At 56.6% G+C, this 10,959-nt stretch overlaps 1 protein-coding gene across 1 annotated transcript; it reads right to left on the bottom strand.

The window, feature by feature from the left end:
- Window positions 1-9,360: 9,360 nt before the first annotated feature.
- On the bottom strand, window positions 9,361-10,155 carry MIND_01331600 (uncharacterized protein; the record flags this gene model as incomplete). Its single annotated transcript, XM_037369764.1, has 3 exons — window positions 9,361-9,602; window positions 9,656-9,783; window positions 9,833-10,155. The coding sequence occupies 3 exons, from the start codon at window positions 10,153-10,155 to the stop codon at window positions 9,361-9,363; spliced, it is 693 nt and encodes a 230-aa protein (XP_037213760.1).
- Between the last annotated feature and the right edge of the window lie 804 nt (window positions 10,156-10,959).

The raw sequence follows: 10,959 nt of genomic DNA, 5'->3' as shown, positions 1-10,959 counted from the left end.
CCGGGCCTTGCTTCGTCACGAACTCAGCACAGTGTTAATAGTTGTTCGGTCCGTCGCGACGGCAGTCGCACTTGCTGGCCGGTTTGCGATCCGGCGATGTGCGCAATGTCGTTCACAGGGGGGATAGAATAAGCAGCCGTGGGCCGTAGCCTTTAAAAAGCAGACCGGGTCCCGCTGCGTCTTTCCCATCGCGCAGCATGCATTTCTCATTCACCACCACCCTCTCCGCGCTCTTCCTCGCCTCCTCCGCCTACGGCGCCGCACAGGTCAACTGGCACCTTGGGGCGGAATGCACGGGCGAGCTACTCGGGACGCACACCACCGGTGTCTTGCCAGGCAACTGCCTCACCAACGCCCTGGCCCGCACCGCGAAAAGCATCTCGTGGGCAGGGCTCCACGGCGAGGAAAATATCCAGTTAATCCTCTTCTTCCCGACCGGCGGCCGGAACGACAACTGTAATGGGGAAGTCTTCACGGGGAGCAATCAGACGTCGGGCTGCGTGACTGCGCCACCAGGGTGAGTGTCGTGTCGCCCCTGCTTGCGCCATCGGCTGACGCGCAATGTGTGTAGCTTCGACTGGCAGAGTGTCAGCCTTGTCTAAGCATAATTGAATATTAACTAACGTCTTGTCTATCGTTCATTTTTGCCAAGAAACAAGGCCTTTTGTTGCGCTGCTCTCAGGATGAACGTTGAAGGAATTATGATGGGTCCTTGTTGTGCCAGCTGTCCAAACCATTCGGCCCATACACGGCGTACACATCCTTCGGGCCCTCCTGGAGGCGCACGTACGCCGGAGTAGACTAAGTCGGCGTTGTAGACAGATTTGGCGTTGTTGCCGCTGCCGTCTGGCTGCTGCTGTGGTCCGTTGGGATGGGGGAACACTACGGCTATGCCGAGGGCAGGCTGTAGGCGGGCAGGGCGGCGCAGCAGGCGTGGGGAATATAACGGGAGAGGATTGATAGATAGCATTCACGCTGCGGAGGTCGCATTCGCGCAGTCCGCTTCCAGAGAGCCGTTAAGGCGCACTAAGAGTTGTCAGCACTCGACGGGGCTCACATGATGGAAATAAACTCGCGCTGGACCGTGACATTACGCGCCCACGCGCCAGAGCCTAAGTCAGCAGGTTGTGCAGCGTGTGCGAGACCCCCGCGAGCTGCATCAGCTCCATCGGGTGCACATACGCGAAAATCTGCGGTAGAATCAGTCAGACTCAGGGCAGGACAGCGGGGCGGGGCAGGACAGACATGCCTCGAGGAGCAGCTTCCGGGGCAGGCGCGTGAGGCTGGCAGGGGCATTGGAAACCAGCGCCTGGGGAGTGGCTTTGCGCAGCGCCACCCACGCCATCAGCACATTGCCGCTGACCACTGTCGTGAGCGCGTGGACGACCTGAAACTAAACAAGACGACGCACCGGAGGCTCTGTCCCTCATTGTCGTCGTCTCGTGCGTGTCATTTGCGTGGAAAGGCAGCGGCTCCATGGAAGACCGTCCTGAGTCCTGACATGTCCAGCGCCGGTGGTCTTATACGCGGAGGGTGACTGTTGTTGGCGCCGCGGAACTTGAAGTAGCTCAATGGCGGGTCCCCGGCGGTGACAAGGACGCGATGACAGCCTGTGTAATGTGTAAAATTGTCTCCAACGTGCACAGACCGTCCCTCCGCCCGACGTTGGCGTGTTTGGCGCATTTGGCAGCGGAGGCGGAGGAAGAAGAAGGCAAAAAACGTGGCATGGCAACCGGTCTGATCGGGCGGTGTCCCCGGTCGCCACGCACGTGCACCTTATCAACCACTCTTGTTATCAACCACTCTTGTCACCCCGAGGATTTGGAACAAAAGTGGGGCATTTTTAAGAATTTTAATGAGGGAAATAAAGTTGCCAATAATGTCTACCACTTTTGTTGCCTAGATATCCCTCCAAAAATGGTCCATATTTGATGATATTTCTGACCAGATTTATGGATAATAAAAGTAAAAAAAAAAGGTCCCAGATGTGATCACAATCTAGGTCTCAATAAGGTGGCATTGTTGGAGACAAAAATGGTTTAAAAAAATGGTATCTTTTTTTTCAGTCCAGATGAAAAATTGTTATAAAAATAAAACCAGTTCATTCAATAAAAAGGATAACAAAAAGGTCAGTGTAAGGGCAACCCCGGAGGCCTGAGATCAAGGTCCTAGCAGGGGAGGATCCAAAGAGAAGAAACTCCAAGGGTCCGCCTGCTAGGTAGCTGACTATATACTGCTTGTCCGTAGCTGCTGCTGTCGGGCACAGAAGGCTTGGGTCGCAGGCGAGGTCCCAGGGCGACCGTCGGGAGGGCATTGACAGATCAGTGATTGTGCGGGCGAGATGGAGGGCCGGACCGGAACCGGAGTCGGACCGGAGTCGGACGCGTCTCCGAGGGGTCAAAAGGGGGGGTTCCCCTGACATCACCCCCCCTTTGAATGCGGGGTTGCAACATACCGGCCGATATGGCGAGACATTTGGGGCCACCAGTAATTCCGGGAGACCAACTCCAAGGTCTTGAAGCAACCTGCGTGTCCGGCGACTCGAGTGTCATGGCAGAGCTCAATGATGCGTCTCCAAGGTCCTTGTCCTTTGGTACGACGATCTTTCCTCGGAAATGAAGAAGACCACCGGAGACAGCCCACTCGTCAGAACGCAAGAAGTGGGGGCCTCGAGCTTGACCTTGAACCTTAAGAAGTTGCCGGGCCGCTAGTGCGACAGACTCCTCCTGGTCAGGCTCACCGGAGAGGGCATCGCGGATGTCGCGGAGGCGTTCAGAGCCGGGACCAGAAACGGAAACGCCCTCGAGTGCGCGGATGTGGAAGAGTTCAGGCCGCAGAAGGACAACATTGGAGTTGTCGGAATCGACTCCGTGATCGGGTCTCCAAGAGAGGGCGTCAGGTCGACCCATGTCGCAGCCAGGCTTGTGGTGCAGCGTGAAATCGAACCACGAGAGGTACAGGGACCACCGGGCCTGTCTCCAGTTGAGGTGCTGCGTCTTCCTGAAGTACTCCAAATTCTTATGGTCAGTCCAAATCTCGACAGGGTGCGCGGCACCCTCAAGGAAGTGTCTATACTCCTCGAGTGCGCGGATGATCGCGAGCATCTCCTTGTCGTGGATTTCGTAGTTGCGCTGGACATCATTTAAGCTTTTGGAATAGAATGCTACAGGGTGCCACTTCCCGTCCGGGGCGGATTGTGAAAGAACCGCCCCCGTCGCATAATCAGAGCTGTCCGCCTCGAGTCGGAAAGGCCGTGCGTCGTCCGGAATCGCTAGGACCGGTTCAGAGGTGACCGCGTCCTTGATCGCTTGGAATGCGGAGGCCTCCGCATTGCCCCAAGTCCATTGCTGGTCCTTCTTGGTGAGCACGAAAAGAGGGCGCGCAAGGGTCGAGAAGTCCCGAATGAACCTGCGGTAGAAGTTAGCGAACCCAAGGAACTGCTGAATGTCCTTCTTGTTTTCCGGAGTCGGCCAAGCGGAGACGCCTGCGACCTTGACGGGGTCCATTTCGACGTGGTTGTGGGAGATGATGACTCCGAGGTACTCGATTGACGATTTTTCAAAGTCGCACTTCTCCGCTCGAAGGTACAACTTGTGCTCCCGGAGTCGCCGTAAGACCTCCTGGACAATCTGCCGGTGTTTCCGGAGGTCGGAATGGGCGATCAGGATGTCGTCAAGGTAGATCATGACGTCTCCGGAGAGGATGAGGTCCTGGAAAATGTCATTCATCATCGTTTGGAACGTTGCAGGAGAGTTTGTCAGGCCGTAATATATCACCAAGGGCTCGAACAGGCCTCAGTTGGTCCAGAAAGCCGCTTTCCATTCGTCACCTTCCTTGATCCAGACATTGTTGAAGCCCCAACGGACATCGAGTTTGGTGAAGTAACAAGCGCCTTTGAGCCGGTTGATGAGGTCGTTGATCAGCGGGAGGGGGTACCGGTTTTTGACGGTCATCGCATTGAGAGCACGGTAGTCCTGGACGAAGCAGAGTCCGCCATGTATCTTCTTGACGAAGAAGACCGGAGATGCCATCGGAGACTTGGAGGGGCGAATCCGACCCATCGACAGCCCTTCCTCGATGAACGCGTCGAGCTCGTATTGCTTGAGGGGTGGGATGGGATACATCTTGCAGTTGGTGGGCTTAGCGTCAGGGACAAGTTCAATGGCTCATCACTATCAACAGTGATACCATCACACACACACCACCTCAACTGAGTCATCATCATCTTACTCTTATGGGTTGCAGCATGGATATACTTTCCATCGAGCCCCAAACACACAGACCTTGATTTGGGTGTTTTGGTTGTTTGTGGAGTTGTTTCTGCATTCACCATTGCTCTCATTTCACGTGTTTCAATATGGTCTACTACCATACTTGTATATTTTCTGCATCATTGATGACAACTTGATCCTATTTGCTGAGTCCTACCCAGCGGCTCATCCTTGCTCATCATCTCCCACCCATCACCACCCAGTCCCACAAATCACGCCTTGCCGATGTCAAAACCGCATTTCAGTGGGACCGACTCTGACCGACTCCCACCAAACGTGTATATAGAATGCGACCTTTGCAGGATCAGTGTCATCAATGCGATCACGGCCTGTCCCGCGCTAGCGCCAAGCTAGCAAAGTCACAGAAGCGCGGGTGGAGTGGAACTCAAGGTCCGATTCTCCGAAAAGGAGCGGAGGTGCTCACTCACGCTTGGCGGAATCAAACTCGGGGCGTTCCGGCAAGTTGTTCTTGGCCTCCAAAAAGAGCAATTTGTAAATCAGGCCGCCACAAAAGCCGACGTGGGCCGCGCCCCGGGTCCGGCGTCGTGCGCATGCCGGCATTATCTGGTTCCTTGCGAGTGCAGTGCAACAGGTGTTGCAAATCCTTCGATCATTGGTTCGCTTCTTCACGAACTCAGCACAATGTTATGTAACTTTAGTTGTCGCGGTACGTCGCGACGGCAGTCGCACTTGCTGGCAACCCATTGCAGTAGGCGAGCGGTTCAATTGCGATCCGGCGATGTGCGCAATGTGGTTCCCAGGGGGGAATAGAATAAGCAGCTGTCGGCCGTCGCCATTTAAAACGCAGGCCGGGTTTCACGGGCTCTTTCCAACCTCTCAAGATGCATTTCTCATTCACCACCACCCTCTCCGTGCTCTTCCTCGCCTCCTCCGCCTACGGCGCCGCACAGGTCAACTGGCACCTTGGGGCGGAATGCACGGGCGAGCTACTCGGGACGCACACCTTCGCTGGCGTGCCAGGCGACTGCATCTCCAACGAGCTGACCCGCACCGCGAAAAGCATCTCGTGGGAAGGGCTCCATGACCAGGACAATATCCAACTGATCCTCTTCTTCCCGACGGGCGGCGCGCACGACAACTGCATCAGTAAAACTACATGTCCATCTTGGGCATCTTTGGTCTTTGAACCTGGTCTTTGGTCTTGGGAAGGCATCTTTCGGCGTCTTGGGCTTGGAAACGGTGATCTTTGGTCTAGGGCTGTAGGCCGTCGCCGTATATTACGGCGTACGGCACGCCGTAATACGGCGCCGTAACCGTACCGTATGGCACCCTGGTGCGCAAGTGTACGGGACGGCGACGGGACGGCCGTGACGCCGTAATGACCGTCCCGTATACGGTGACGGTCGCCGTATACGGCGAAGGCTCGGCTAGCGCGCGATTTGATCCGGAGATCGTCGATCCGCCGGGTATCGGACCTCCGGATGCCCGTTGCTAGGGCCCAGCCGCTGTCGGTGGTCAGCCAACACGGCCTGGCTAGCCTCCGAGGCAGCCTAGCACTCCAGGCGGGCGCTTGGCACTGCCACCCGTCCCGGCCCGGTCGCTCGGAGGCACCTTTAGCCTAGGTCACACCCAGTGACCTAGCTGGCCGTCACCGTCACCGTAATACGGCGTGACGGCGCCGTCCCGTACCGTAAGCGCCTCGAGCTCGAGGGCTTACGGTACGGCGTAGGGCCGTCCCGGCGCCGTCAGAGGCCGTACCGTACACGGCCGTAGCCGTATACGGTACGGTCTACAGCCCTACTTTGGTCTTTGACACACCATCTTTGATCTTTGGATCAGCGTCTTGGCAAGAGGAAATTCACTAGTAGAATTTTTGGCCTTGTAAGCCATTGAAGGCATCTGAAAGCAACCTAGAACCTTGTGAACAAGTTGTGCACTCATATAGATGGGCATTTGCTGGAAGTTCAGCACATTGCTGGACCCGAGCCGTTGAAATGTGCTAAGTCCCTAGCCGGCGCACGTGCATCTGTCACTGTCACATCACATCAGTGCCACGTCGCAAAAAATGATACCACTTTTTGCGATTCTTCCTTCCCTTCCCCCACCATCTCCCTGCAGCGTCTCACTGAGATCTTTCGCCCATCCCAATCCTGGCGAGTCCTCCTTACAGTGCTATCTTCAAGTACTAACCAGCCTTCCACCGTGCTTCCGCCATCGTGCCCGTGCTGACGCGCAATGTGTATAGCTTCGACTGGCAGAGTGTCAGGCTTATCTAACTCCCCCATGAGCAACATTAAATATCAATCGACGTCTTGTATATCGTTCATTTTAGCCAAGAAACAAGGCATTTTGTTGCGCTGCTCTCAGGATGAAAGTTTAAGGAACTGTGCCGTTGGGGATTGTGCCCACTCTCCGAACCATTCGGCGCATACACGTAGTACACATCCTTCGGGCCCTCCGGGAGGCGCACGTACGCCAGAGTGCGTTGTTGCCGCTGAGTTAGGGGCCGCGGCTGGCGAGAATGCCGTCTGGTTGCTGCTGTGGTCCGTTGGGATGCAGAACAGCCCGGAGGCGGGCAGGGCGGCGCAGCAGGCATTAGGAACATGACGGGGAGAAGAGTGGTTGATAAGGTGCACGAGGGTGGCGACCGCCCTGGATGGATGGCCGCGCGCGAAATCCAACGGTAGTCTTTCCCTCAGCCAAGTTCCTCTGTTGAACTTCTGACATGTTCCGGTTTGGCCTGCCGCCCTGCAGGCGAGCGAGGTGCGCCAGGCGGTCGAACGGGCTGCATGCGTGGATGTCATCAGGGCTGTAAGCCTTGTTGCATTGTGCGTTGACGTTCCGGTGTGCGCGGTGCGTGTTCGCCGATGCTGGCCATGGCGTCCGGGCGTGAAACTCGGCCCGTGGCGCGCATCTCCGGCACCAACATGGGATTCCAACGCCAGCGGCGGGTGATTGAATGTAGGTGGGAATGTGGTGGGCTGAGCAGTGATTATATTTGTTGTCGTGGAACGGGAGCTGCTCCACGCAAGACCGTCCTGAGCGCTCGCCGGTGGTCTGATACCTAGTGGTGAGACGATTTTAATCGCTGCACGTACAGTACATGTTATTTCAATACTGTAGTATTTTACTCAGTTCGCATGTCACGCGTCACACTTGCTATAAAATTCGAATTTTTCTCGCATGTCACACTGTTTTGCTCAAATTTGTGTCCCAAAATAGCAATTTATGACGTTTCCAGGCGCCTCCGGCGCCAAGAACTTCCTAATTAGGCAATAATTCGAATTCAAATTTTCGTATCAAATGTCACGCCATTTTTGGCATTCGAATTGAGTAAAATACTACAGTATATGCCCCAGCAGGGCCAACCAACCCCGCAGCGCACCGGAGCCCGACACAGGACGACAGACGGGGGCGGGGCAACGACCGGCTCCGTCGGGAGAGAACCTGTGGCTCAGCCTCGCTCGTGCCCAATCCCCGGCGGGCGGCGGGTGGAAAAGTGGGGTGGGGGATGGGAAGAAGGTAAAAAAACGTGGGATGGCAACCGGCCTGATCGGGGGTGTCACCGGTCGCCACGCACGTGCACCTTATCAACCACTCTTTTCCCGTAATGCGCCCTGCCCGCCCACAGTATTCTTGCTAGCCGCGGCTCCTCACTCAGCGGCAACAGCGGCGAATCTGTCTACTTCGGCACTTACTACACTACACGCCCAAGTCCACCCTTCCGCCCTTATCGCTACCTACGACCAGCGCCCCACCACAAGCGACCTCACCCACAATGCCTTCCCGCAGACGCCTCCGGAACCGCCGAATAAACGCTAAGCATGAATCTGGTCAACCTGCTCGGCGACGACAACGCAGATACTCACAGATGGTGGACACGACGACGACGTCAACGACCAGCATGGTCCGGGGATGGCGTCAAGTTGGTTTCGGCAATGGGCGACGGGCGTATCGCTGCACAAATCCACCCGAATTGCACGCACCTCAAACTCATTGGGTAATGGCGATGTGTCATCAAAAGCACCCGCGGTACTCGTCCGCCCTCCTCCGGATCAAAGACACTGTGTTTCACTTTCACAGTTTTAACTTTCAACCTTCTGCTTTCGTTCTTGGCATTCTTCAAGTTTCGCACGAAGGTGCCGAAGCGTGGTGCGCATTATTGTCCAGGCCCGCCTCCGCTCGAGCCCTGGGGCGTGCAGGATCAAATATGATGTCCCTGCCCGACTGGGCACAGTCCGTCGTGTCCCCGAACGATGGGTCGCTGAGATTATAGCGCACGCCGCCCCCCGAATGCGCCATCATTGCCAGTGCAGGATAGTTGTTGCGGTACGTCGCGACGGCAGTCGCAATTAATATTCATTGGAGTCGACTGTCGCTGGGGTTTGCGATCCGGCGATGTGCGCGATGTTGTTCCCAGGGGGAGCCGTGGGCCGTAGCCGTTTAAAAGGCAGACCGGGTTTCACGGCCTCTTCCCAACCGCTCAGCATGCATTTCTCCATCACTACCGCCCTCTCCGCGCTCTTCCTCGCCTCATCCGCCTACGGAGCCGCCCAGATCAACTGGCACCTTGGGGCGGAATGCACCGGCGAGCTGCTCGGAACGCACACGTTCGGTGTCTTGCCAGGCAACTGCCTTTCCTCCGCACCGACCCCCGACCAGGGCCGCACCGCGAAAAGCATCTCGTGGGAAGGGTTCCGCGGCGTGGAAAATGTCCAGAGCATCCTCTTCTTCCCGACCGGCGGTGCGAACGACAACTGTTCTGGCAACGTCCGGACGGGGAGCAACGAGACGTCGGGCTGCATGACTGCGCCAGATGGGTGAGTGTCGGGTCGCTCGTGCTTGCGCCATAAGCTGACGCGGAATGTGTATAGCTTCGACTGGCAGAGTGTCCTCCTTGCGTAAACCCCGCATGACATAACGTCTTGCATGAACGTATTTCGTCTTGTATGATCGTAAGAAAATGCATTTTGTGAATCGAATGTTCAATGAACTTTGCGGATGGATTCTGGATTGACGGATCAGTCCACCGACTTCTACGTACTAGTACTGGGACCACTCGTCAAGCCAGATTGTGCAACAGATATAGATTCGAGAGGCACTATCAAAAACAAAATGTCAACTGGGTCTACAAGAACATGCGCAGCGCGGCCATGCCCGTGACGGCCCCCACGACGAACTGCGCGACCGGCGCGGCGAGGCGCTCACCGGCCGACGGCTGCGAGGACGAGCTCGAGCCGGCCCCGGTGTTGGGTGAGTTGATACCGGCGCTGGCGGCGACACTGGCGGGGCTGCTAACCGCGAGACTGGCGCTCGCGGAAACTATGGGCGCCACGCTCGCACCGCTGGCAACTGATGAAACAATGGGGGCTGGAAACATGCCTTAGTGAAAATATAGACGCAGAGGAAGCAAGTTCCCTTACCCACGGCGCACGCGGCTTGTTGGACGGCGGCGGCAGCAAGGGCCTCTGCCGCAGTGCACTCGTTTTGCACACAGGTCATGGAGGACATTTGGAAGCTGGGGTTCGTACACGTGCACGCGTAGTTCGTGCTAAGCGCGATTCAGCCAGTAAAATCAGGGGGAAAGCGGTGAAACATACAAGGTTCCACATGAGCTCGACACAGCCGCAGCGTTGAGGCAGCTTGTGACACAGGGGGACAGGGTCCCGCTTGGCGCGGGGACAGCAGCGCTGGCGTCTTTGCTCGGGACCAGGGCGGAGCTTGGGACAGCGCCAGAGGGTGCGACGGGCATGTCGAGCACGCTACCGGAAACGGCCGCGACCTGGGCCGCGACAGACGGAATAATGCGCGCGGGGGCGCCGCCACCATAGACGAATGGCGCTGGGGCTGGGACCGGGACCGGGATGATGGCGGAGACGAGCCCAGCGTTGGCAACGAGGAGTGGCAGGGCAAGGGCGTACATCGTTAGGAGTTGAAGTCGTTAAGGGTGAGTGTGGGTGATGTCTTGGAGAGGCACGGAGGACTGCTGCAAGTGGTGCCGAGATTTTATAGCCGTTCTTCGTGTTTCGGCACGGGTCTGCGTTCCGCGAGACATTGGTGGAGTAACGGAGGTGTTAGACGGCCGCGGTCAGTCATAACGGAAGCCTTGTGTGCTGAGACAACGGGTGCGGCAAGGCGAAGGCGAAGGTAGTCGGGTGGTCTCACCAGCCTAGCCAGAACCATCGTCGTTGGGAAGAAGAGGAATGACGTGGGAACCTGGTAACCAATCTTGATACCATCATTTTGTCAACGACTCTTCTTCTTGACAGTCATCTGCAAATTGGTCCTCGCTATACCCAGCAACTAGGATCCACTATCGATGTGATACGGTACCGCCACGCGTCATTGGGATGTGTCTGCCGATCGGGTTATCTGTACGTGATTCACTTGCATTGCATTGTCTTGATGCTTTTCCAGCGGTCCTCCCCCTGAATCACTACCTGCCACCGAGGCCTGGGGAACGCTAGTCTCTAGTGTGCAAGGTCCGACCATGAACTCTGACTCGGAATTTGATGTGGGAATTTCGAATTCATCGTTGCAAGGCCTTTACCACTAGTACTTCAAGTTTACTGTAACTTACTCATCATATCTCATCAGGACTCCCAATCCCAATCCTGCTCTCCCTCCTGGAGCACAGTGATTCCGCTGTACCGGATGCACAGCACCGGCGGCTCGCATGACCATTTCTACACTTGCGCGCGCGTCGTCTCCGCTTCCGCCTGCTAAA

Source organism: Mycena indigotica (assembly GCF_014461135.1).
Source record: "Mycena indigotica strain 171206Taipei chromosome Unknown Mind.scaff0015, whole genome shotgun sequence".
In the NCBI taxonomy this organism is placed as follows: Eukaryota; Fungi; Basidiomycota; class Agaricomycetes; order Agaricales; family Mycenaceae; genus Mycena; species Mycena indigotica.
Note: the sequence above shows the minus strand (reverse complement) of the source record. Positions and strands in the feature narration are given on the sequence as shown.